The following is a 27364-nucleotide window of genomic DNA, read 5'->3' as shown; positions in this document are numbered from 1 at the left end:
ACGTCAGAAGGCGGCACCGGGGCAGCTCAGCCATTGATTCGCTGCTGCCTCCTCGCGCGCTGACCTTTTGGCGTTACGGGGTGGGGTGGCTGGAGCGGGTTGTTGTCATGGAAACAAATTCCGGAAACAAGAGGCGCAGTGCGGGCCTTGGAGTGGAGAGGGAAAGAATATGGCGCATTACCGGGTAAGGGAGTGGTGGGGCCCTGACCAAGGGTTTCAGTTTGAAGTGTCGACCTTCCCCTTCTCCGATGTTGTCTGTATTGTTCCAGCTTCTCACTCACAGCCTCTGTGGCATTACTGACTCCCACTCAGGAGGTAATACACCATCTTGGAATTATCTCCGAGGGCCACAGAAACGCCTGACTGTTCCGCAAAATGAAACCCCTATCATCGCCGCTTCTGCTTTATTCTATCCCCCGCCGTATTCTTGGATAGTCTGGTTGGTGCTCCGAACTTGGCCCTGTTTGCACTTCCTTGAGGAGCCAGTGCCCTCGTCAGCTTCCAGACTGGGAAACCGATTTGTGAGCAGGACCCGGGTTGGGGAGTCCTGCACTCTCCGCCTCTGTTTTTCCATGACTGCCTGGTCGTCACCCATTTCGTTCTTTCCTCCAGTCTCTTGAGCTGCTTTGTGACCACCCTGGAGCTCGTGCTTCTCTCTTAGGTGCACTTCCTGCACACATGGTCGTCTGGAATGTCAGTAGGGTCCATGGCGGACAGAAGGAGTTGAAGAGCTATCGTAGGCTTGTTAAAAGTTTTTATATCTGTTAGGGGCATAAACACGTTATTCCTCTTGTTTTCTCCAGGCTGGTGATTCCCGCAGAGAGCAATTTCGTAGATACTTAGAAAAAGGTGGCGTGCTGGATACGCTCACTAAAGGTGAGGTGCTGTTTTCATTTTTGTTCATTTGTGGGATGTAGTGTTACCGGCTGGGCTGGCATCTACTGCCCTAATTGCCCCTGAGGTGTGGTGGTGAGTTGCTTTCTTGAACTGCTGCAGACAACGTGCAGTAGGTGCATCCACAATCTTATTAGGGAGGGAGTTCCAGGTTTTGTAACTGAATGACACCGAATGATTTGTGGTCACAAGGAATCAAGGGCTACAGGGAGAGTGCAGGGAAATGGTGTTGAAATGCCCATCAGCCATGATTAAATGGTAGAGGACTCGATGGGCCGAATGGCCTTACTTCCACTCCTGTGTCTTATGGTCTAATGTCTGCTGCTGCTATTCTAGATGGTTTGGTTGTTGGTTTGGAGGTGCTGTCTAATGAATCTTGGTGAATTTCTGCAGTACATCTGCATACTTTATTGTGTTACTTTTAGATTAGATTCCCTACAGTGTGGAAACAGACCCTTCAGCCCAACAAGCCCACACTGTCCCTTGAGGCATCCCACCCAGACCCATACCCCTGTAACCCACATATCCCTGAACATTATGGACAATTTAACATGGCTGACCCACCTAGCCTGAACATCTTTGGACTGTGGGAGGAAACCCACACAGAAACGGGGCGGACGTGCAAACTCCGCACAGACAGTCGCCCGAGGCTGGAATCAAACCCGTGTCCCTGGTGTTGTGCGGCTGCAGTGCTACTACTGAGCCACCGTGCCGCCCTAATATATGAAACATCTGGGGTTTCAGAGGCACTCTGGCCAACAAAATCAAATACAGAAGCCCCAGTGGTGATATTTGGGCAGATAAACCAAATCTTGAATGCTGAAGCAGAATGTAGTTACATGTTGAAGGCAATAGGAAAGGTAGAGCATGATAGAAGCCAATATAATGGAAGGCACAGTCCTCAATTGTGTGGTATTTTAAAAAATAGGAATACAGACAAATCTGAAATGAATATGAGCACGGGTACCTGCAGTTGGGCTGCAGGAAATTAAAGACAAAGGGAGGGAGAGACCATGGAGAGATTTGAAACAAGAATGTAAATTTTATATTCCACATGTGTGTGTTAAAGAGTACAGAGATAACAGGTGCTAGGATTTGTGTAAGGATCTGAATGCTCCCAAGCTTAATGAAGGTGAGAAATGGGAAGCCAGCATGACGTATGTTAGATTAATCAAGTTTGGAGGGAACAAAATGGTACGGTTTTGATTATTGCCTGAGCTGGAACAAAATGAAGTTACAGTACTGCACATTGGTGATCTTGTAAAGCAAAAAGGTTCTGGCACCTCATCTTTGCATTTAAATATGACTCCAAGGTTATGAGTGTTTGGCTTCCTGGAAGAAGAATGTAGTTCAATGCAGAGTCCAAGGAGCAATGGCTTCAGTCTTCCTGATATTTAATGTGAACAATTAGAGCAAAAAATGCTGGACATACTTACCCATCCACCAGTCTGTATGGAGAGAGAAAGTGTTAATATTTTATCATAGTTTTCTTTTGAGACCAACAATATTTTAAAACCACCTTCGCTCCCACCCCCTGAAACTTTGTTATAAGATGAGAGATCAAGATTTCACATTTTAAAAGTTTCTTGAGAAATGTTTAAGAGCATTATTGACTAAACTCCAGAGATGACCATATCCCTTTCTATAGTTGGTCACCTATTGCACTTTTTACAAAATTGCAGTACACAGTTCTGAGTTTCAAGTGGACTCCTGTACCCCCAATTAATAATAACTTTATCTGTATTGATGTACTTTTCCCAGTTTTCAAAGTGTTTCTGAAATCCACCACCATCTGTAAAGCCTGTTCCAATGATTCTTTTTCCCTGGCCATGCCAGAACACATCTGACTCCAGAAAGTTGCAGGACATGTGTTTTTGACGAGAAACTTGTGTCTCTCCTACATCTGATAATCACAGAACCTCAAGAGGCCATCAATTCACCATGTTTACACCAGCTCTAATATCTAGTCTGGCTGAGTTATCTATTGCTTTATCTCCATATCTCTGCACTCCATTATGATCCAATGTCCTCTTGAATGCCTCAACTGAACCTCCCTCTTTCACATTCTAGGCAGTGCAGTCCATACCCTAACAACTTGCTGTGTGAACAAGTTTTGATTTTGCATCATCCTTGCTTTGTTGCATGTCCCTTTAAATCTAAGCCCCTTGTTCTTGTTTCTTTTGCAAGCAGAAATACTTTCTCCTTATCTTTTCTGTCCAACCTGCTCATGATTCTGAAAACCCCTCACTGCTTTCTGTCCAAATGAACAGTCCCAACCTCTACAATCATAGCTGAACTTCCTCATAACCTGGAATCATTCTAGTAAATCACTTCTGCATTCTGTCCAATCAATTCGCACTTTTGAATGTGGCGCCCACACTGTACACAATACTCCTGCTAAGGTCTGACAAGTGTGCTGTGCAAGGTCAAAATCATCTCCTTCTTTCCATAATTTCTGCCCCTTATGGCTCAAAAGTCAAAACAGACTTTGCTTGTTGCTTACCAGAGGACCTGTGTTTTCTGTCTACAGTATTCATTGATTTTGAAAGAAAGCTTGTAATCTGATTTTGGAATGGATTACTTCTCCCCATCCTCCACAGTATGAAATCCTTCGTATCCAGGTGGAAATAATATATTATTCTTCAATCCAGCTCACTTTCATCTCTGATACAAGTAGATGGTAAAGATCACAACTGCTTACAAGTTGACACCTGACAACACCTTTCTAGATTTGAAGTCTATGCTTATTGTAAACTCAAAGGCTGCTTCCATTGTCCCCAGGCAATAAATAGTTTGGGCTTTCTCTCTGTAAAATAATGAAAGCTTTTCTCATTTCTGATTTTTCTCATGATCAAGTTGCCTAAGCTAACTGAGCAGCAACAAATGCTGGCGATCACAGCAGATCAGGCAGCATCTGTTGTGAGAGAGCAAGCAAATGTTTTGATCTAGATGACTTCTTCAGAGCTGAAGTGAAGTGAAGTGAAGTGATGTGGGTGTGTGTGAGGAGTGCTGGGGGGAAAGAATGTTGATTGATGACTTAATGTGAACTGAATGTGAGAATGCCACAACAACTGTCAGACTTGAAAGAATAGTCTCACTGGGGTGGAGCGGAAGGGGTGGAGAGGACATGGTGACAGAGAATGTAATAAGTAAAGCTAAAAGAAAAGGAAGGAATGGAAGTTCGTTCACAATTTTGATGTGTTAAACTCTGTATTAAATCCAGAAGGTTGTAAAGTGCCTAGTCTGAAGATGAGGTGTTGTTCCTCCAGTTTATGCTGTGATTCACTGGAGCACGGCAGCGTGCCAAGGACAAGTGAGTGGGAATCCGAGCAGGATGCTGTTAAAATGGCCACCTGTGGCAAGGTCAGAGTCATGCTTCCACACAAACCAGAGGGGTTCTGCAAAGTGGCTGCCAAGTCTATGTTTCGTTTCTCCAACGAGTAATCCACATTGGGTGCAGGGAATACAATACGTAAAACTGGAGGTGGTACAGGCTTCACCTGGAAAGACTGTTTCTGCACTTGGATAGTGAGCAGAGGGGAGGTGAAGGTGCAGGTGGTGCACCTTCTGCAGTTACACGAGAACGTGCTGTGGAAGCAGGTGTCATGTTAGTGGACTAGGTCGATGAATGGACTAGTGTCCCAGAGGGAACCACCTCTGCATAGTGCAGTAGGGGGGAGTGAGGGGAAGATGCGTTTGATGGCATTCTACTGGAGTTGTCTGAAATGGCGGAGGATGATCCTTTGAATGAGGAGGCTGGTGGGATGAAAAGTGAGGACAAGAGGGACCCAATCACGCCATTGAGTGATGGGAAGGGGCAATGGTGGAAGCACGGGTGATTAGTTGGACGCGGTTGAGGGCCCTGTTAATCACAGTGGGCGGAAAACCATAGTTGTATGGAAGAAGCGAACCATGTCAGTAGTGCTGTTTTGGAAGGTGACATCAACCAAACAGATGTGAGGTAGGTGAAGGAACTGGGAGAATGGGATGGAATCATTATACAATGTGACGTGAAGAGCTGTAGTGAAGGTAGCTATGGGAGTCAGTGGCTGTGTAGTGGAGCGTAGTGGACAGTTTATTACCTAAAATAGAGATACAGAGGTCAAGGAAAAGAAGTGTCAGAAATGAACAATGTGAAAGTTATACAGGGGTGGAAATTGGGGCAAAAATTAACAAATTTTTGAAGATCCTGGCTGGAGTACAAAGCAGTGCCAAGCAGTTATCAGTGTTCTAAGAAAGAGCTTTGGGAGGGTATTAGTGTAGGATTGACACAAGATTGTTCCACATACCCCATAAAGAGGCACGCAGAACTGGGACCCATGCAGGTGTGCACAGCCACTCCTTTGACTTTTCAGAAGTGAGATGAATTAAAGGAGAAATTGTTGAATAAGTGAACAAGTTCAGCCAGGTAGAGGAGAGTGGTGGTGGATGGGGATTGTTGAAGCCTCTGGTTGAGGAAGAAGACAAGAGTTCGCAGACCATTCTGGTGGGGAATAGATATATGGAGGGATTGGACATACATGGTGAACAAGAGGCAGTTAGAGCCAGGGAACTGGAAATGGTCACTATGTTGGAGGGCATCTGAGGAATCGCAATTATTGGTGGGCAGGGTCTGGACAAGTGGAGAGAGGATGGAGTTAAGATGACACTGAATCTCCCATAGCAGAACATTTTAACATAGCATCTTGCTCGCATGCCCACTTGTCTGTCCTCAGCATGCTTCAGTGCTCCAGCGAATCGCAGCACAAAATGGAGGACCAACATCTCTTCAGACTAGGCACTTTACAGCCTTCTGACTTTTAACACCTTCAAATTGTGAACCAACTCTCATTCCTTCCGTTTTTCTTTTATCTTTACTTGTTACATTGTCTATCACCATGTCTTCTCCCACTTCTACCCCAGTGGGACCATCTGTTCTTTCAAGTCTGGCAGTTGGACACACCATTGCTGTGCCATTTTCACATTCTGATCACTTAATGTGAACTATCGATATCTTTCTTCCCCCAGCACTCCAACCTCTACCCCACAGACCCCTGCACTGCCACCGTCTGCAAAAAAAAAAACAGTAGCATAAATGCTGGCCCCTCCAGACTTCTTTTCAGCTCTGGTTAAGAGTCATCTCGACTTGAAACATTAGCTTTCTGTCTCTCTGTGGCTGTTGCCTGACCCGCTCTGATCTTCAATGACTGTTTTCGGTACAGATTCCAGCATCTGCAGTAATTTGTTCCTACATTGAAGCTAACTCTCAGACTGCAGAACAGGTAACTTACCTTAATTTTAAACCTACAGTTCCAATATATAATGATCTTTTTAAACCAAAACATTATAATGGTTTTGAGTTGAATATCACTGTTCTTAGGAACTTTTCTCCACATACTACTGGCTACCTGATCTGCAGAAGAGTTTTTTCTTGAAGATTTATGCTCATTCAGTCCTAGATGTTGGAAATGCTGCTTGATAATGTACCAATACCAGAGATTATCTACATGGACATGGAAGCTTAGGACTGTTTTTGGATGATGTTGCCAAGGGTGATGTGTAAATGAGAAATTGAAGGAGCCATTGCTGTAGATTGTCCTCAGGGTATTGCTTTAGGCTTATCCTCACCTGTTTTGTCAGGAATCTTGCCTCCAGCATCAGGTCAAAGATGGATATTCACTGCCAATTCAGTTCTATTCATGACACCTTGCAGATGTTGAAAGCATGGGCTACTTCATTAGGTAGATTAGTAAGGATGATAGCAAGCAGGTTCTGCCCTCATTTAGGCATTCTTGCTGTCTGCTGCAGACTTGATCAAACGGGCATAACCTTCACGACTTAAGTCAGTTGGTGGCGCTGCCAAACCCCTCTTTGTGACATACATTGAAATCTGCCCCAGAGTACATTCTGTGTCTTAAAGGTCACAGATGGAGCATGTGGGATAGTTTAGTCAGTAGTACCTTTATAAAGTTTTGATATTTTTTGCATTTGAGTGCCATTATAATACTTAGTGAATATATAAAATCGAAATGTTTTGTTTTTTCAGTGCTGGTTGCCCTCTATGAGGAGCCGGAGAAGCCCAACAATGCAATGGAGTATCCTTTTATTGCTCAGGAAGTGTTTGTTCACCTTAATTTCATTCAGGAAGTCTGCTGTTGAAAAGCTGTGACTTTTTTAAAATTCACTTTCAAGGTGTAGATGCTGCTGCAAGGTCAGCACTTAATTGCCTGTACTTCCTTGTCGTTGACAGGTTGGTGTGATCTTGCTGGTCTCGGCTACTGTCATGATTTAATATAAATGAAGTGATCCATTCTCGAAGGCGTGTAAGAGCCAACCATGTTGGTGAGGTTAGAACTGCACACCAACCAGATTTGATTAAAATGGCAGATTTCTTCTCTTGAATTCATTAATAAAAAAATTGGATATTTACAAGATTGCAACAGCTGCATGGTCACTTTCACTCACTGATGCTAGATTTTAATTTTGAAAGTTTCAGTTTTGGAATAAATAGTTGAGGTGTGTAAAATGACAGCCTTCCATGATCTCCAGACAGAACATCTTGGGCGAGTCAGTGGTTAGCACTACTGCTTCACAGCACCAAGAATCTGTGTTCAATTCCAGTCTCTGGGCAGCTGTCTATAGGGAGTTTGCATGTTGTTCCCATTCTGTGTGGGTTTCCTCCAGGTGCTCCAGTTTCTTCCCATAGTTCAAAGATGTGCAGTTTGGGTGGATTAGCTATAGTGAAATTGTCCATTGTGCTTGGGGATGTGTAGGCTAGGTGGATTATTCATGGTAAATGTAGGGTTCTCGGATATAGTAGGGGCTGGGCCTGTGTCTGGGTGAGCTTCTGTTAAGGATGGGGCAGACTCAATGGGCCAGTTGTCTCCTTCTGCAATATAGGAGTTCTATGATTCTGAGAATAACGGAGATTGCTAAGCCTTAACTTAATAGGAAATCACTTGTTTTTGTTTGTTTGAACTTTTTTTGGTGTTCAGTTAATACTTACTCATTTTATAGAGTCATAGAGCAGGGAAACAGACTGTCTGATAGTCCATGCCAACCATGTTCCCAAACTGAACTAGTCCCACCTGTCTGAGTTGAACCCATATCGCTCCAAACCTTTCTTATTGACGTACTTACTCAGATGCCTTTTAAAAGTTGTAACTACCTGCATCCACTGCTTCCTCTGACAATTCATTCCACACACAAACCACTCGCTGCTTTTAAAGAGTTAGAACATAGAACATAGAACAGTACAGCACAGAACAGGCCCTTCAGCCCACAATGTTGTGCCGACCATTGATCCTCATGTATGCACCCTCAAATTTCTGTGACCATATACATGTCCAGCAGTCTCTTAAATGACCCCAATGACCTTGCTTCCACAACTGCTGCTGGCAACGCATTCCATGCTCTCACAACTCTCTGCGTAAAGAACCTGCCTCTGACATCCCCTCTATACTTCCCACCAACCAGCTTAAAACTATGACCCCTCGTGCTAGCCATTTCTGCCCTGGGAAATAGTCTCTGGCTATCAACTCTATCTATGCCTCTCATTATCTTGTATACCTCAATTAGGTCCCCTCTCCTCCTCCTTTTCTCCAATGAAAAGAGACCGAGCTCAGTCAACCTCTCTTCATAAGATAAGCCCTCCAGTCCAGGCAGCATCCTGGTAAACCTCCTCTGAACCCTCTCCAAAGCATCCACATCTTTCCTATAATAGGGCGCCCAGAACTGGACGCAGTATTCCAAGTGCGGTCTAACCAAAGTTTTATAGAGCTGCAACAAGATCTCACGACTCTTAAACTCAATCCCCCTGTTAATGAAAGCCAAAACACCATATGCTTTCTTAACAACCCTGTCCACTTGGGTGGCCATTTTAAGGGATCTATGTATCTGCACACCAAGATCCCTCTGTTCCTCCACGCTGCCAAGAATCCTATCCTTAATCCTGTACTCAGCTTTCAAATTCGACCTTCCAAAATGCATCACCTCGCATTTATCCAGGTTGAACTCCATCTGCCACCTCTCAGCCCATCTCTGCATCCTGTCAATGTCCCGCTGCAGCCTACAACAGCCCTCTACACTGTCAACGACACCTCCGACCTTTGTGTTGTCTGCAAACTTGCTGACCCATCCTTCACTCCCCTCATCCAAGTCATTAATAAAAATTACAAACAGTAGAGGCCCAAGGACAGAGCCCTGTGGAACCCCACTCACCACTGACTTCCAGGCAGAATATTTTCCTTCTACTACCACTCGCTGTCTTCTGTTGGCCAGCCAGTTCTGTATCCAAGCAGCTAAGTTCCCCTGTATCCCATTCCTCCTGACCTTCTGAATGAGCCTACCATGGGGAACCTTATCAAATGCCTTACTGAAGTTGCTTCTCATGTCTTTTGTAAAACGTTTTCCTCTCACCCTTAAAAAATATGCCCCCTAGTTTTGAACTCTCCCACCCTATGGAAAAGACCCTTGCTATTTACCTTGTCTGTGCCCCTCATGATTTGATAACCCTCTGTACAGTCATTTCTGGTTGCAGCAGCGGCGCGAGTGGGAGCTTGGACCAGGAGCCTGTCGGGAAGCCGGTGAGTCAGAGCTTTTGAATCTTTTAAAAAGCTTACCTTGATCAGCAGCACCTCGGAGCAGAGGTTTCTGGGAAGGGAGTGACTTTTTTTTTCGCTCAGCTACATAACTGATTGTTTTGTAAACCCGAGACCCTACCCTTGTAGGGCCTCCCACTCATCCACTTCCTCTAACCTTATACACCAGGGACAAATCAAGGTAAGCTTCTTTTTTTTAAAAACTTTCTGTTTCGGGGATTAGCAGGGATGGCAGTGCAGGTAGAGGAATGTTCCTCCTGCATGATGTATGAGGTGAGGGACGCCATTAGTGTCCCATCCAAATACGTCTGCAGGAAGTGCACCCAACTTTTGCTCCTCCAAGACCGCGTTAGGGAACTGGAGCGGGAGCTGGATGAACTTCGGATCATTTGGGAGGCAGAGTCAGTGATAGGCAAGAGTTTCAGGGAAGTAGTTACTCCTAAGCGTTAAGAAAGCTGGGTAACTGTTAGAAGGGGGATAAAGCAGTCAGTGCAGGGATCCCCTGTGGTCATTCCCCTGAAAAACAAGTACACCGTTTTGGATACTGTTCCGGGGGCCGACTTACCAGGGGCATGCAGTAGGGTGCAGGTCTCTGGCACAGTCTGTCCCTCTGCACAGAAGGGAAGGGGGGATAGGAACAGAGTGATAGTCATTGGGGACTCAGTAGTTAGAGGGACTGATAGGTTTGCTGGGAACGACAGAGACTCACATTTGGTGTATTGCCTCCCAGTTGCCAGGGTCTGTGATGTCTCGGATCGTGTCTTTGGGGTCCTGAAGGGAGAGGGTGACCAGCCCCAAGTTGTGGTCCACATAGGCACCGACGACATGGGTAGAAAGAGGAATAGGGATTTCAGGGTGCTAGGGTGGAAGCTGAGAGCTAGAACAAACAGTGGTTATCTGTGGTTTGTTACCCGTGCCACATGATAGCGAGGCAAAGAACAAGAAGAGATTTCAGCTGAACACGTGGCTGCAGGGATGGTGCAGGAGGGAGGGCTTCAGGTACGTGGGCAATTGCGGCTCATTCTGGGAAAGGTGGGACCGCTACAAACAGGGCGGTCTCCACTTGAACCAGAGGGGCACTAATATCCTGGGTGGGAAATTTGCTAGTGCTATTCGGGTGGATTTAACCAAGATCAGAAGGGGGATGGGAAACTGAGGTGTAGTCCTAGTACACAGGAGAATGAGCGTAGGGAGGACATGGTCAGGACTTCACTGTCACAGGAGTGTGCTGGCAGACAGCAAGCTGGATTGAAGTGTGTCTACTTTAATACCAGGAGTATCCGGAATAAGGTAGGTGAGCTTGCAGCTTGGATAGGTACCTGGGACTTCGATGTTGTGGCCATTTCGGAGACATGGATAGAGCAGGGTCAGGAATGGATGCTACAGATTCCAGGGTTTAGATCTTTCATTAAGGTCAGGGAAGGTGGTAAAAGAGGGGGAGGTGTGGCTTTGGTCAAGGATGGTATAACGGTGGCTGAAAGAACTTTTGAGGTGGAATGGGCTGAGGTTGCCGAGGAAGGTTTATCGACCTGAGTCAGTATGGATGGAAGTTAGGAACAGCAAGGGAGCAGTCACCTCGCTGGGGGTTTTCTACAGACCCCCCAGATAGCTGTAGGGAGATCGAAGAACTCATTGGCCGGCAGATTGTTGAAAAGTGCAAACGTGGCACGGTTGTTGTTATGGGTGACTTCAACTTTCCCAATATAGATTGAAACCTCCTTAGTGCAGATGGTTTGGATGGAGCCGTTTTGTCAGGTGTGTTCAGGAGGGTTTCGTTACTCAGTATGTGGACAGGCCGACGAGGGGAGAGGCCATTTTGGATTTTGTTCTCGACACTGAGCCAGGACAGGTGTCCGCTCTCATGGTTGGGAGAACACTTTGGCAACAGTGACCACAACAGCCTCACATTTACCATAGCCATGGAAAGGGAAAGGAGCAGTTACCAGGGTAAGATATTTCACTGGGGTAAAGGAAACTATGACGCTATCAGACAGGAGTTGGGAAGTACAGATTGGGAGCAATTGTTCCACAGAAAGGGCGCAGCAGACATGTGGAGGCTGTTTAAGGAGCAGTTGTTGCGAGTGATGTATAAATTTGTTCCTCTGAGACAGGTAAGAAGGGGTAAGATTAAGGAGCCTTGGATGACGGGTACAGAGGTGCTTCTTGTCAAAAAGAAAAAGGCAGCATACATAAGGTGGAGGAAGCAAGGGTCTAGCACAGTTTTAGAGGATTACAGGCTTGCTCGGAAGGAGCTCAAAAATGGACTGAGGAGGGCCAGGAGGGGGCACACAAAAGGCTTGGCAGGAAGGATTGGGGAGAACCCAAACGCATTTTACTCATACATGAGGAATAAGAGAGTGATCAGGGAGAAGGTAGGGCTGATCAGGGATGGCGTAGGGAACTTGTGCATGGAGTCTGAGCAGATAAGGGAAACCCTAAATGAATTTTTTCCTTCAGTTTTCACTAAGGAAAGGGACCTTGTGAATGAGAACTTTGAGGAGCAGGAAAACAGGCTTGAACAGATCAAGATTGAGGAATTTGATGTGCTGGGAATTTTGGCAAACATTAAGATTGATAAGTTCCCAGGGCCAGACCAGATTTATCCTAGGTTGCTCCGGGAAGCGAGAAAGGAGGTTGCTAAGCCACTGGCGAAGATCTTTGCTTACAAAACCCTGGTGAGACCACACTTGGAATATTGTGTCCAGTTCTGGTCGCCCTATTGTAGGAAAGATGTGGAGGCTTTGGAGAGGGTGCAAAGGAGGTTTACCAGGATGCTGCCTGGACTGGAGGGCTTGTCTTATGAGGAGAGGTTGACTGAGCTGGGACTTTCCTTTCTGAAGAGAAGGAGGAAGAGAGGTGATCTGATTGAGGTGTACAAGGTAATGAGAGGCATGGATGGAGTCGATAGCCAGAGACTTTTCCCCAGGGCAGGATTGACTGCCACGAGAGGTCATAGTTTTAAGGTGTTAGGAGGAAGGTATAGAGGAGACGTCAGAGGGAGGTTCCTCACCCAGACAGTTGTGAGTGCATGGAATAGTTTACCAGTGGTAGTCGTGGAAGCAGGGCCATTAGTGGTATTTAAGCGACTGCTGGACATTCACATGGACAGCAGTGAATTGAGGGGAATGTAGGTTAGGTTATTTTTGGATTAGGATTATTCCACGGCATAATATCGTGGGCTGAAGGGCCTGTACTGTGCTGTACTTTACTATGTTCACCTCAACCTCCTGTGCTCCAATGAAAGAAGTCCTAGTCTATCCAGGTTTTATTTATAACTCGGGCTTTCCACTCCCAGCAGCATCTTGAGAAATCTTTTCGGATCCCTCTCCAAATAAATCAATATCTTTCCTATAGCAGGGTAACCAGAACTGGACTTGGTACTCCAGAAGATGCATCACCAACGTCCTGTACAACCTGAACATGAAGTACAAACTCCTATACGTAAAGGCCCGAGTGATGAAGGCAAACATGCTAAATACCTTCTTAACCACCCTTCTACCTGTGACGGAAATTTCAAAGAACTTTGTACCCGATCCCATAGGTCCCTCTGGTCTACAAGACTACCCACAGCCCTAACATTAATTGTCTAAGTACTGCCCTTGTTTGTTTGCCAAAATGCAATACCTTGCACTTATCTAAATTAAACTCCATCTGCCACTTTTCAGCCCATTGACCCAATTGATCAAGATCTCTTTGTAATCTCAGCCACCTTCACTGTCCACAATACTACCAATTTTAGTGTTATCTGCAAACTTACTAACCATGCCTCCTCCAAATGGAGGACCCAGTGGACCACCACTTGGTCATAGACCTTTATTCCAAAAAGCAACCCTCTACCACCACCGTCTAACTCCTATCGTCAAGCCAGTTTTGCATCCAGTTGGCAAGTTCAAATCCCATGTGACCTAACTTTGTAAATTAATCTACCCATATGGAATCTTGTCGAAGGCTTTACTGAAGTCCAAGTAAGCAATGTCTGCTGCTCTACCCTAATCAATCTTCTTAGTTATTTCCTCAAAAACTCAGACAAGTTCGAGACCCAATTTCCCTTGTACAAAACCATGCTGAGAATCCCTAATAATCCTTGCCTCTCCAAATGCACGAAAATCCAGTTTTTTTTTCAGAATTCTAATCAAAAACTTCGCCACCACTAATGTCAGTTTTGTTTTTATCGACTGAGGACTGACCTTGAATGATGCTTTCGTTCTGCTTAAAAACAGGCACAATTGTGTAATCCACAAAAGCTGCCCATAGTTTTAAAGAAAATACAGTGGTTAAGCTATAATGTGTGTTTTGTTACCGTGAATTGGCCAAAATGCAATTGGTGAATATAGGGCATTGTTTGGATAACTTGGAACTTTCTGCTGTACAGATGGAGAAATTGCTATAGAAAATCACTAAAGCATGATCTTGTAGAGCACAAGCTCATATAAGAATGCAACTATCGTGTTGTAGGAGAATTGCCGGTTACCAAAGGTAACAAATGTACCAATTGCCGGTACAGTTTCAAAGGAGGTTGAGGAGAGATTTGCTAGAGGTTAGTGCAAGATTGATAAGGTTGACAAAGAAGCACTGTTCCCATTTACTGTTTCTTTAAAGAGTAGAAAACCTAAATGTAGAGTTTTGAGAGAGATGAGAGGAATCAATTTCGTCGACATTGAGTGTTAATAATCTAGAACCTGCCACCTACCAGGATGGTGGAAATAGTGACTTTCAGTAATTTCAAAAGGAAATTGGAACAAAAGAACAAAGAATTACAGCACAGGAACAGGCCCTTTGGCCCTCCAAGCCTGCGCCAATCCAGATCCTCTATCTAAACCTGTTGCCTGTTTTCCAAGGATCTATATCCCTCTGCTCCCTGCCCATTCATGTATCTGTCTAGATCCATCTTAAATTATGCTGTTGTGCTTACCTCTGCCACCTCCACTGGCAAAGCGTTCCAGGCACCTTCCACCCTCTGTGTAAAGAACTTTCCATGCATTATCCCTTAAACTTTTCCCCTCTCCCCTTGAAATCTAGACCCTTAGTAATTGAGTTCCCCACTCTGGGGGTGAAAAAGCTTCTTGCTTTCCACCCTGTGTATATCTCTCATGATTTTGTAGACCTCAGTTGGGTTCCCCCCTCAACCTCCATCTTTCTAATGTAAATAATCCTAATCTACTCAACCTCTCTTCAGAGCTAGCGCCCCCCCATACCAGGCAACGTCCTAGTGAACCTCCTCTGCACCCTTCCCAAAGCATCCACATCCTTTTGGTAATGTGGCGACCAGAACTGTACACAGTATTCCAAATGTGGTCGAACCAAATTCCTAAATTGAGTAGAATTTGAGTAAGGTAAAAGTTGCAGGTTAAGTTTGCTTTTTTAAATTCCATGACTTAATTTCCTAGGAAGACAAAATTAAACTTACTTTTTAAATTGTTTCTTCGTGCTTCATATTAACTTTTGTCTCCCTTTTCTTTGTTGCCTCCACCCTTATTTTAAATCTTGCTCTTATCTCTCATCGTTAATGGTATTTCTTGCTAGGTGGTGATATCTCTGCAAAGAGACACAATCTGTTGCTTTAAGATGAAAGTATATTTCGGAATAATTAAATAAATGTAATTCCAGTGTGCATTCTACTCCCATATTTTGTTCAGGTATGGTAGACAGTCCATTTTCACCATTTCTGTGTAACTAGTTCAGTGCAACGGCCTCACTGTATTAAAAGGTGCGTTATTTCTTTCCTTAATGTATTAGTTTTTTGAAACAGCATTTGGGAACAACAGGCCCTGAAACTGCAGATGTGGAAACACTGCGACTTGAAGTGATAGAACTAAGACAGAAATATGAATTGTTGCTGGAAGAAAATAAGGAATTAAAAGCAAAGGTAATGCATCGTGCTAAGCAGTACGCTGAGTAGTGAATACCAAGTTCTTCAATGTCTGCCGTTGTGTGAAGCCCTTTTGAGTTAGTACATTGTGATGAGATTGGATAAATGCAATGATTTTCTTATGTTTATCAGTCTCAACAATCAAAATAGTAAGATAGATGGAATGCATGCTAAAAGAAGGAAGAAACTAAAGTAAGTTCTTACTATCATTTTTCAAAACAAGCCCACCGACTCCCACGGCTACCTTGACTTCATCTCAGGCAAGGACACTTAATCTCTGCATCTGTTCAGATGGTGTAACCTTCTCAACCAAGGATTTCACTATCCTTCACAACTTGGTTGATTTGGTCTAGTCTCAAATCTGTTTCAGACACCCTGTTCCTTTCTCTTTCTTCGAGATCGATGGTGTGGTTCCTGTTTCGCCCTAACAGCTATCTTCCCCACACCATCCTCTGCCAACTCCAGTGTGATGCCATGACCAAATACACCTTCCTCTACCCTTCGCTATTGGTAATCTGAAAATCCAAATATAGTCCTCAGTCACCCTAAACAACTCGGTCCTTTCCTACAGCATTTCTTTCATTCAAGCTCAAGAGTTTCACACTTGGCCTTTTGTCTCCTCACCTGTCATCACTGTAGCCACCCACCTTGCTACTTTGCTATTTCAGGAGATGGTAGCAAATGTGGCAGCAAGCAAGGCACCAGTGGCTCTTTCTAAATGCTCCTCTGAGTTGTTTTCTGAGTCATACAAAGAACAAAGAAAATTACAGCACAGAAAAAGACCCTTTGGCCCTCCAAGTCTGCGCCGATCCAGATTCTGTATTGAAACCTGTCACCTGTTTTCCAATTATCTGTATCCCTCTGCTCCCTGCCCATTTGTGTATCTGTTTAGATATATCTTAAATGACGCTATCATGCCTGCCTCTACCACCTCCGCTGGCAACACGTTCCAGGCACCCACCACTCTCTGCGTTTAAAAAAAAACTTGCCATGCATATCTCCCTTAAACTTTTCCCCTCTCCCCTTGAAATCATGACCCCTAGTAATTCAGTCCCCGACTCCGGGGCCGGGGAGAAGAAGCTTCTTGCTGTCCACCCTGTGTCTCCCTCTTATGATTTTGTAGACCTCAATCAGGTCCCCCCTCAACCTCTGTCTTTTTAATATAAATAATCCTAATATACTCAACCTCTCTTCATAGCTAGCGTCTTCCATATCAGGCAACATCCTGGTGAACCTCCTCTGCACCCTCTCCAAAGCATCCACATCCTTTTGGCAATGTACCCACCGGAACTGTATGCTATATTCCAATTGTGGTCGAACCAAAATCCTACACAACTGTAACATGACCTGCCAACTCTTGTACTCAATACCTGTCCGATGAATGAAAGCATGCCGTATGCCGCCTTGACAACTCTATTGACCTGCGTTGCCACCTTCAGGGTACAGTGGACCTGAACACCCAGATCTCTCTGTGCATCAGTTATCCCCAGGGCTTTTCCATTGACCGTACAGTTTGCTGTTGAATTGGATCTTCCAAAATGCATCACTTCTAATTTGCCTGGATTGAACTCCATCTGCCATTTCTACGCCCAACTCTCTAATCTGTCTATGTTCTGCTGCACTCTCCAACAGTCCCCTTCACTATCTGCTACTCTGCCAATCTTCATGTAATCTGCAAACTTCTGAGGGCACCAAAGTGCAATATGAAATTATTATGCAATTTTCTTACCCTTTACTTTGCACAGCTGCTATCCTGTAATTCACATCTCACCTAAAAACATCTTCTGTATCTTCTCCTTTTTGTTTTCTCTTCCTTTCACTTGCTTGAAACCTATTACATTTCTAGCTTTTCCTCTGTTCTAATGAAAAATCACAATTGATACAATGAACTCTATTTAACTCTGTGCACAAACAGTACTCTGACCACGACTAGCATATTACAGACAATTCCATTCACCAGTATATAGGTAGAACGCAATCATACTAGAGATGGTACAGAATACGTTTATGGATATGCTGTCAAAGAGCTGTACAGCACAGAAACAGAACCATTTTGGTCCAACCAGTCTATGCTGAATATAATCCCAAACTAATGTCATCCCACCTGCCTGCTCCTGGCCCATACCCCTCCAAACCTTCCTTACTCGTTTATCAATCCAAATGTCTTTTAAATGTTTGTAATTGTACCCATATCCACCACTTCCTCAGGAAGTTCATTCCACATGCGAACCACTGCTGTGTACAAAAGCTGTCCCTTAGGTCCCTTTTTAAATCTTTCACCTCTCACCTTAAACTATGTTGTCTAGTTTTGGACTCCACCAGCTCTCTTTCCCCCCCCCCCAACCCAGGGAAAAGAACCTTGACTATTTACTCTATCCGTGCCATTCATGATTTTATGTAAACCTCTATAAGGCCACCCCCTCAGCCTCTGGCGCTACAGGGAAAATAGCCCGTCTATTTAGCTTCTCCCTATATTCAAACCCTCTAACTCAGGCTTGTAAATCTTTTCTGAGCCCTTTCGAGTTTCACAACATCTTTCTAATAACAGGGAGACTGGAATTGTCCTGTACAAATGCAACATGACTCCCAACTCCTACATTCAATGCACTGACCAATAAAGGCAAGCATACCAAACACCTTCACCATCCTATCTAATTGTGACATCACTGTCAGGGATCTATGGACCTGCACTCCAAAGTCTCTTTGTTCAGTAACACTCCCTAGGACCTTACCATTAAGTATATAAGTGCTGCCCTGATTTGCCTTTCTGAAATGCAGTACCTCACATTTATGTAAATTAACCTCCATCTGCCACTCCTGAACCCATTGACCTATCTGATCCTGTTGTACCCTGTCCTCTGTACTCTGACGTAAATTTTGGTGTCAACTGTAAATTCACTAACCATCCCTCCTATGTTCACATCCAAGTCATTTATATAAATAATGAAAAGCAGTGGACCCAGCATCAATCCTTATGGCACACTGTTGGTCACAAGCCTCCAGTCTGAAAAGCAACTCTCCACCACCACCCTCTGTCTCCTACCTTGTGAGCCGATTCTGTATCCAAATAGATAGTTCTCCCTGTATTCTGTGATCTAACTTTGCTAACCAGTCTTCCATGAGGAGCCTTGTTGAATGCCTTACTGAAGTTTGTATTAATCAGATCCACTGCTTTGCCCTTATTACTGCTTCAAAAAACACTCAATTTAGTGAGGCATGATTTCCCATGCATTATACTATGTTAACTATCGAGAACCAGTCCTTGCCTTTACAAATACATGTAAATCATGTCTCAGGATTCCCTCCAAAAACTTGCTTACCACTGATGTCAGGCTCACTGGTCTACAGTTCCCTGACTTTTCCTTACCACTTTTTCTTAAATAGTGGCACCATGCTAGCCAACCTCCAGTCTTCCGGCACCTCACTTGGCTATCAATGATACAAGTCTCTCAGCTGGGGACCAAGCAGTCACTTCCCTCGCTTCCTACAGAGTTCTCTGCTACACCTGATCGGGTCCTGGTGACTTATTCACCCTTATGCATTTTAAGATGTCCAGCACCACTACCTTTTGGAACATGAATATTTTTCAAGATGTTGTTATTTATTTCCCCAAATTCTCTATCTGGTACATACTTCTCCACAGTAAACACTGATGCAAAATACTCATTTAGTATTCCCCCAACCTCAACCATCCCTTCTGGTTCCACACATCAACAGCCCTTTGTAATCTTAGAAAACCACCTTCACTGTTGACTATGCCACAAATTTTGGTGTTGTCCACAACCTTAATAACTGTGCCTTCTATATTCTCATCAAAATCATTTCTATAAACTAATGACAAGAGGACCCAGAACCAAACCCTGTGGAACACCCTGGTTACAGGCATCGAGTCCAAAAAGCAACCCTCCACCATTACTCTCTGTCCTGCTGTTAAGCCAATTATATACCCAATTGGCAAGCTCACCCTGAATCCCATGTGACCTAACTTTAATTCGGCTACCATGCAGAACCCTGTCAAAGGCTTTACTAAAATCCAAATAAACAACTTGTGCTGTACCATCATCAAGCTTTTTGGTAACTTCCTCAAAAAAAACTCAAGTTTGTGAGACATCATTTTCCTCACACACAACCATGCTAACTATCCCTAATCAATTTTCGCCTCTTGAAATGTCCATGAATCCTATCTTATCACCTGCAACAACTTACCCACAACAGAAGTCGGACTCTTAGGTCTGTAGTTCCCCGATTTACTCCGTATAACTCTCCTTAAACAAAGGTGCAACATTCTAGGTTACAAAGGGACATTGATAGGATGCAGAGCTGGGCTGAGAAGTGGTAGATGGAGTTTAACCCTGAAAAGTGTGAGGTGATTCATTTTGGAAAGAAAAGCCTGAAAGCTGAATACAGGGCTAACGGAAAGATTCTTGGCAGTGTGGAGGAGCAGTGGGATCTTGGGGTTCACGTCCACAGTTCCCTGAAAGGTTCCACCCAGGTGGATAGAGTTGTTAAGAAGACATATGGTGTGTTAGCCTTCATTGAGTTCAAGAGCCATGAAGTTGTGCTCCAGCTGTATAAAAGCGTGGTTCAGCCACATCTGGAGTACTGTGTCCAGTTCTGGTCACCTCAGTACAAGAAAGATGTGGAAGTGTTGGAAAAGGTACAGAGGAGATTTGTCAGGATGTTGCCTGGAATGGATTAAGGTCTTATGAGGAAAGGTTGAGAGAGCTCGGGCTTTCTCTTCTAGAAAGATGAAGAATGAGAGGTGACTTGGTAGAAGTGTACAAAATGATCAGAGGTATAGATAGTGGACAGCCAGAGACTTCTTCCTAGGGTGAAGGTAGCTATTACGAGAGGGCATAGCTTTAAAGTGAGTGAAGGTAGATTTCAGGGAGACGTCAGAGGTAGGTTCTTTACTCCAGAGTGGTAGGGGTGTGGAATGCATTGCCGGAGAGGGTGGTGGAGTCGGTCTCATTAGGGGCATTTAAGTGGCTACTAGATAGGCATATGGATGACAGTATAGAGTAGGGGTGGAGATTAGAGAGACTTTAGGATTAGGGTAAAAGTTCAGCACAACATCATGGGCCGAAGGGCCTGTACTGTGCTGTACTGTTCTATATTTTATTAGCCACCCTCTAGTAATCAAGCATGTCACCCATTTTATTAATGATGCAAATATTTCTGCAAGGGGGTCTCAATTTATTCCCAAAATTCCTATAATGTTCTATGATAAATTAGATCAGGTCCTGAAGATTTATTCTTCTTTTACATTCTCTGAGACCTCCCGAACTTCCTCTTCTGTAATATGAACTCTCTTTAAACATCAAAGTTTATTTCTTTGCATTCTCTAGACTCCGTTTCTTTCTTCACAATAAAAACTGATGCAAAATATTCATATAGTGTCTCTCCCATTTCCTGGTGTTCAACATAAAGATGACCTCCTTGATCTTTTAAGACTGGTACAGAGAATTTTAGATTGATTCACCTGTGATGTACAAGTTAACTATTATTCACAATGCCAGATCCAGTGTGAACATCAAAATCAGTCAAACTGTATCCCAACAGGGATTGACAGATAATTTTCAGTCCTCACTGAGATCAGAAGAGATCTAGATTACTACTTTCAGTACAGAGTGATTTCCATGCAACTCTTGGCTTAATCAAGATGGTAGAAACCAAAAGTTGACAGACAGAAGGCTGAAAGAACACAGCAGGCCAGGCAGCATTTGGAGGAAAGGAGATTCAATGTTTCAGGTATTACCTTCTTCAACACCCTTCCCACAAATTTCACAAAGCCTTAGACTGTCACTTGTGAATCCTGCCTAGTCCTATCCCCACACATCGTTCGCCTCACTACATCAACTCTTCACCCAGATGTCTCGTCAATATTTCTCCTGTGTACTAAGTCTCATGGAATTGATTTGTGGTTGTCCAAAGCTGAAAGCATTTATTTCCCATCCCTAACCATTCATTGAATGGCTTGCTAGAGCCATTTCGGAGGGCAGTCAAGAGTCTACCACATTGCTGTGAACCTGGAATCGCATGTGGGTTAGATAGAGAAGGACAACAGATTTCCTTTCTTGAAGGAAATTAGTGAACAAGATGGGGTTTTTATAACAATTGACAGTGGTTACATAGTTTCCATTGTTCTCCCTTTTTCTAAATCCATATTTTTATTGAATTTAAATTTCACTGTCAAACCATGTCCCCAACATCCAACTGGGCTCTTGATTACTTATTCACTGGCGCCTCATCTGAGCTGTTTGCGGAAACATGGTGATTGTTTGAAGATATTTGAAAATGAAATGGGGATACCTGGGTTAAATATATGCTTCTAATAAAGTGAAAGACATCTTATTAAAGATTCGGGTCCCTGGATAAACGCAACCTTCCACCCCACTAGCAGGTTATGAAATTGAATCCAATAAATCTGGTTATTTGTGAGCAAGTATTAAGGAAGCTTCTGGATTTAATTAAGCATTGTGATGTAATTAATGGCACCTCTATCCAGGCTGACGTTCACGTGATTCCACTGACGCACCACATGGTTGGTCCTTGTAGCCTCTGGGCAACTTTGGACAGACACTAATTTCTGCCTTGCACCCTCAATGGGTGCAGTGCAAAATAAAACTTTTACATAAAATGGATGGAATGTGGGTAGCTATTTGCAGTGTTTTTTTTTACTCTTACAGTTTGAATGATTTGGATATATGTAAAAGGAATAACTTTGATTAGAGGATGCACCTCTAATTAATGTTATTCTGCTGGAGGAAAAAAGTAGTTTTGTATAATTGGGTCTGGGTTGAATGCTGTTTGGAGGGTCAGTGCGGATCTGATGGGCTCAATGGCTCTTTCTGCACAAGGATTCTATGATTCTATTACCTAGCCAACACCAAATCCAGTTCACCCAGTAACTCTTTGCTCATTAGCGCACATAGACACACTGTTGGATCAGAAGCCAATTTTCAAGTACTTGGTTCACCTCATGATAAAGAACAATGCAGCAAATTTTAGGCCTCCAAGCCTGTGCTGACACATGTTACCCTTCTGTGTTAAAACTGTCTTAACTTAAAGAATCCATATCCCTCTCTTCCCTTCCTATTCATGTACTCGTACAGGTGTTTCTTGACTGCTGCTATTGTGTCTGCTGTCACCACCTTCCCTGGCAGCACCTTCCAGGTGCTTACCACCCTTTGTGTGAAAAGTATGCCTCGTGTATGTCTAAACATCCCCCAGACTTCCACCTTGAAGCTATATCGCCTAGTAGTTGATCCCTCTACCTGGGGTTTTGGTGGGGGCGGGGGGAAGCGCCTCATTTTCCACTGTATCCAGGACATTCACAATCTTCTAAACTTCTGTCAGGTTACCCTTCAACCTCCTGCACTCCAGTGAAAACCAGCCCAATCTATCCAATCTTCATAACTAAAATTCCTCATACCAGGGAACATCCTGGTAGATCTTTTCTGTACCCTCTCCAAAGCATCCACACCCTTCTGGTAATGTGGTGACCAGACCTGTACGCAATATTCCAAGTGTGGCCTAACTAAAGTTCTATAAAGCTGCAGCATAACTTGTCTGTTCTTGTACTCAGTGCCCTTTCCAATGAAGGCAAGCAGGCCATAGGCCTTTTTTACTCCTTGCCTACCTGCGCTGCCATCTTCAGTGATCTGTGGACCTGCACACCCAGATCTCTCTGCATATCAATATTCCGAAAGGTTCTACCTTTCACTCTATAACTTCCACCTGTACGTGACCTTCCAAAATGCATCACCTCACATATTTGTCTGGCTTAAACTCCATCTGCTATTTTTCTGCCCATGTCTCCAACTGATTTGTATCATGTTATATCCTCTGACAATCCTCCTCGCTATCTGCAACTCCCCCAGTCTTTGTAACGTCCACAGACTTACTAATTAGACCAGCTACTTTTCTCTCCAAATCACTTATGTAGATCACAAACAGGTGAGATCCAGCACTGATCCCTGCGGAACACCGCTCATGACATTCCTCCATTCCAAAAACTATCCTTCCACCTCTACCCTCTGTCTCCTATGCCTAAGCCAGCTCGCACCTGACACCACGTGACTTCACCTTTTGTACTAGTCTGTCATGAGGGACGTGGACAATGGTTTTACTGGAGTCCATGTAGACAACATCAACTGCTTTTCCTTCATCAATCATCTTCATCACCCCCTTGAAAAATTTGATCAAGTCAGTGAGGCATGACCACCACACACTTAAACCATGTGTTAATTGCTAATCAGTTAATTTACTTCTAAATGTTTATAGATCTTGTTCCTAAGAATCTTTTCCAGTAACTTTCCTACCACTGACAAGAGGCTCACAGACCTGGAATTGCCCGGATTATCCCTGCCACCCTTTTTAAACAATAGGACTATGTTAGCTATTCTCCAGCCCTCTGGGACCTCAGGCGTGACCAAAGAGGACATAAAGAATAGATTCCCTGCAGTGTTTAAACAGGCCCTTCGGCCCAACAAGTCCACACTGCCCCTTGAGGCATCCCACCCAGACCCATCCCCCTATAACCCACACACCCCTGAACACTACGGGCAATTTAGCATAGCTGATTCACCTAGCCTGCACATCTTTGGACTGTGGGAGGAAACCCACGCAGACAAGGGGAGAATGTGCAAACTCCACACAGACAGTCGCCCGAGGTTGGAATCAAACCCGTGTCCCTGGTGCTGTGAGGCTGCACTGTTAACCACTGAGCCACCATGCCGTCCTGATGTCTGTCAATGCTCCAGCAATTTGTTCTCTTGTTTCCCCTCAATATTCTAGGATAAATCCCATCAAGACCCAGGGATTTATCTACCCTTAAGACTTTCTAAGACACACAACTCCTCTTCCTTTTTAACGTCAATTTCTAAACCAAGTTGCTTCTAGCCTGTGTCTCCAACGCCTAACCGAACAACCATGCACAAACTCACCTCTTGGGTTGTGACTGAGTTTGGAACTGATAAAAAGGTTATAAGGATAAAATGGAATAGTGGTATTAGTTTAGGGCTATTCCAGTAAGGAACTGCTGTAGGCACAACAGCTGAACAACCTGCTTTCTATTGAAGTCTGTCCATCTAATGTTCTTGCTCTGTCATGGTAATCTTATTAGGTTTATCACAAAGCTTAGCACTGTTAAAACTCTAGAAGTTATTTTCAAGTAACAAAAAGTTGGTGTGATTCTGTTGCTGTAATGGCAAAGCAATGGGAAGGTGACACACCTGCGTCTAAAATGTATTACTGATTTTTGGGAAGCCTGATTACCTGCATTTCTTCAATTCAAATTCATTGTAAGTTTCAGGAGGAGTTTTAATTTTTTGCCTAGTCTGGTGACTTCAGTTCCCTGTTCCATTTATCCCATTAAAAGGTTTTTTTTATAAACCATTGCTCCACAATATGGCTAGCTCCAGTGTCAACTGATTCCAGTCTAATTTCCTCTGCCAACCAGGCAAGTCAACTCGACAGTGTGAATTAAATTTTAAAGGGATGTTATTTCAGGGATCAAATTCTTGCGGGTATTTTTGTTTGCTTTTTAGGGGCTGTTAGTGTGCTTGAAACCATTAAGACCCTGTGATCACGGCAGAATGTTTGAAAAAATTCTGTTCACATTCTATACTGCAGATTCTATGTTGAACTCTTTATTTTTAAAATCATGTTCTGGTTTGTGCATTTTGTAGAACAACTTTATATTCTAAGTTTTCTTGAACCGCAAAATGATAACTGTTTCAATCAGAGCAATGCAGAATTTTCAGATATAGTTAGTGACACGTTTTTGATGTGGAAATCTCTGAAATTCATTTTAATGAGAGCTAAAGTATTTCAATCTGTTGTTCACAGCTTGCACAGTTCGAGCCCCCAAAAGAGGAAGGGCAACCTGAATAATAATTCAAGACTTCCCACGTTATCAGAAGAATGCATGAAAGGGATCTGATAAAATCATCTGGCAAATAGTATTAATTTTGGAGAATTGGCACCTATTCTGGAAGAAATGCAGCCAGTCATTTTAGGTTACACATGCCAAAACAAAAGTTACTTTAAGCTAAAAAAAATTATGCCATTGTTGTATACCTGTCTGCAATGCAGCATTTGGAAGTGGATATTCAACAGAATTTTTACTCAATGCATCTAAATTCTACACAAACATTTGATTCAGATATAGCCCTACAAACCAATGCAAGTTGCACATGTTTCATTGGATCCTAAATTTTGTTAATATTGGCATGATGTTACCAGATTTCTGAAACAAATTTCAGTAACTTTGTTTCACCAAACATGTTTGTTAAAGTCATTTTGCACTTTGTGGGGAACAGTACTGAGCACTCTTGTCTGGCATATCCTGTTAGTTTGGGGGACATGGGGACGGATAAGCTAGGGGTTAATAGCTTTAAGTCACATTAGGCCAATAGAATCTGTATATCAGTTCACAAGCCAAACTGAACAAGTGGAACTTGGCAGCAGTCAAGTATGAATGTTGACCATGTTGGATGGTTTGCTGTCATTGGGCCAGTATTTTGGACAAAATCTGGCAACCAGGCCGTGATCCACTAACGTGACTAGGCACTGGCATTTTTGGAGCAGGAGGAACATCTTATCAGCAAACTACACTAATGCTGAAACCAGGCCCATTTGGCTCAATTAATGTCCAAGTTTTATTGTTTTTTTAGTTGTACAGAAGTTCAATTTTTCCCTTTTTTGTATTCACTGAATAAATTTTCTTTGCACATCATTGGTATGTTTCTTGATGATAAAACACTAGATTAACCAGTATTAAAAGATTTTTGTTCTAGAGGCAAGCCCAGGATTTGCATTTGTAATGGAATGACACTGTCCCGCCCCTCCTTGTGTACTTGTCTCAGTCCTTCAGATGGAGCCGTGTCTAACTCTGTCACTTTCCTCTTTTATTTCTTTGCAGAATGAACTTAAGTAACTGCTCTCTTCCCTGGCCAATCATCCATTTTCTCTCAGCTTCTTATTATCCACTCCCTCACATGCTCATGTCCTTCCCCTTTCCCCACCCACCTACTCACTCCCCTTTCAGGTTCATGTTCTGTTCTCCCTTATCTTCATTTCTTTCTCTTTTCTCGATCTGGCTTCTACTCTTTTCTCTTCTCCCATCAGTATTCCTTCCAAGATAAAACAAACAGTCACCAGGATAAGTATGGATTAATATGTGAATGCCAAGTCACATTTGATTCACCTGATGGAAAACGGACTTTTGAAAGATATTGATAAAATTTGTTGCCCATAGGACAAAAGGGCCCACAGCACCTTTGAGACAAAATTACCTGAGTGACAGCGAACTACATTTTCAAACTGGAGAAAGATGTGTTGTAGGGTTATTAGGAACCCTTTTTTTTTGATATATGCTGAGCTGAGCACACATAAATTTACAGATGACAAAATCTGGAAATATAGTAAAATCTGAAGAAGATACTGCAAGATTTTAATAGGACACAAGTTGATGGAGGGGTTATGAAGAGAAGCATGGATAATTCATGCTTGAGAAATGGAGAAATGCAATATGTATTTGTAGAATTCTAGAGAGGTACAGGAACATGGGGCAAATTAAAAGCAACAAGGCACGTTAAGAAAGTATTGTAAAAGCAATCAGGATCGTAGGCTTCACAAATAGAAGTATCACGTACAGAAGCAAAACAAATATGAACTTTTGTAAAGTACTTGTCCATCACAATTCAAATATCTTGTCAAACTGCACTTGGGGAAGGATGATTAAAAACTTTGAGAAGATACAGCAATGATTAACTAAATATTAACACGCTTTGAAAATTTTCATTTGCAAAATTATCCTGATGCAGGCAAGGGAAGTGTTTACCGTGCAGAAAGATATGGAATTGGAGTAAATAAATAGTGATATCTTGAAGCATCTCTTACAATGGAGACAGTAAGAACTGCCAGTGCCGGGGTCAGAGATAACACAGGGTGGAGCTGGAGGAACACAGCAGGCCAGTTTTGGGTCAGGATTCTGAACAAAGGTCCTGACCCGAAA

At 43.4% G+C, this 27364-nt stretch overlaps 1 protein-coding gene and 1 long non-coding RNA gene across 2 annotated transcripts in view; one reads left to right on the top strand and one right to left on the bottom strand.

Moving 5' to 3' along the window:
• The window catches only part of LOC125464223 (uncharacterized), a 42770-nt gene that overhangs the window by 10489 nt on the left and 4917 nt on the right, over nucleotides 1-27364 (bottom strand). The window contains exon 2 of the long non-coding RNA XR_007249984.2: nucleotides 14881-15008. This is a non-coding gene — a long non-coding RNA (uncharacterized LOC125464223). The remainder of the gene's footprint in view (nucleotides 1-14880; nucleotides 15009-27364) is intronic.
• Nucleotides 79-26083, top strand: LOC125464222 (c-Myc-binding protein). The gene is made up of 5 exons (XM_048556451.1): nucleotides 79-184; nucleotides 804-876; nucleotides 6920-6968; nucleotides 15210-15339; nucleotides 25195-26083. The coding sequence occupies exons 1-5, from the start codon at nucleotides 170-172 to the stop codon at nucleotides 25237-25239; spliced, it is 312 nt and encodes a 103-aa protein (XP_048412408.1). The 5' UTR covers nucleotides 79-169; the 3' UTR covers nucleotides 25240-26083.

The sequence above is a fragment of the Stegostoma tigrinum genome, chromosome 26, assembly GCF_030684315.1.
Source record: "Stegostoma tigrinum isolate sSteTig4 chromosome 26, sSteTig4.hap1, whole genome shotgun sequence".
NCBI lineage: Eukaryota > Metazoa > Chordata > Chondrichthyes > Orectolobiformes > Stegostomatidae > Stegostoma > Stegostoma tigrinum.
The sequence above is the reverse complement of the archived record's forward strand: the minus strand, read 5'-3'. Positions and strand labels throughout refer to the sequence as shown.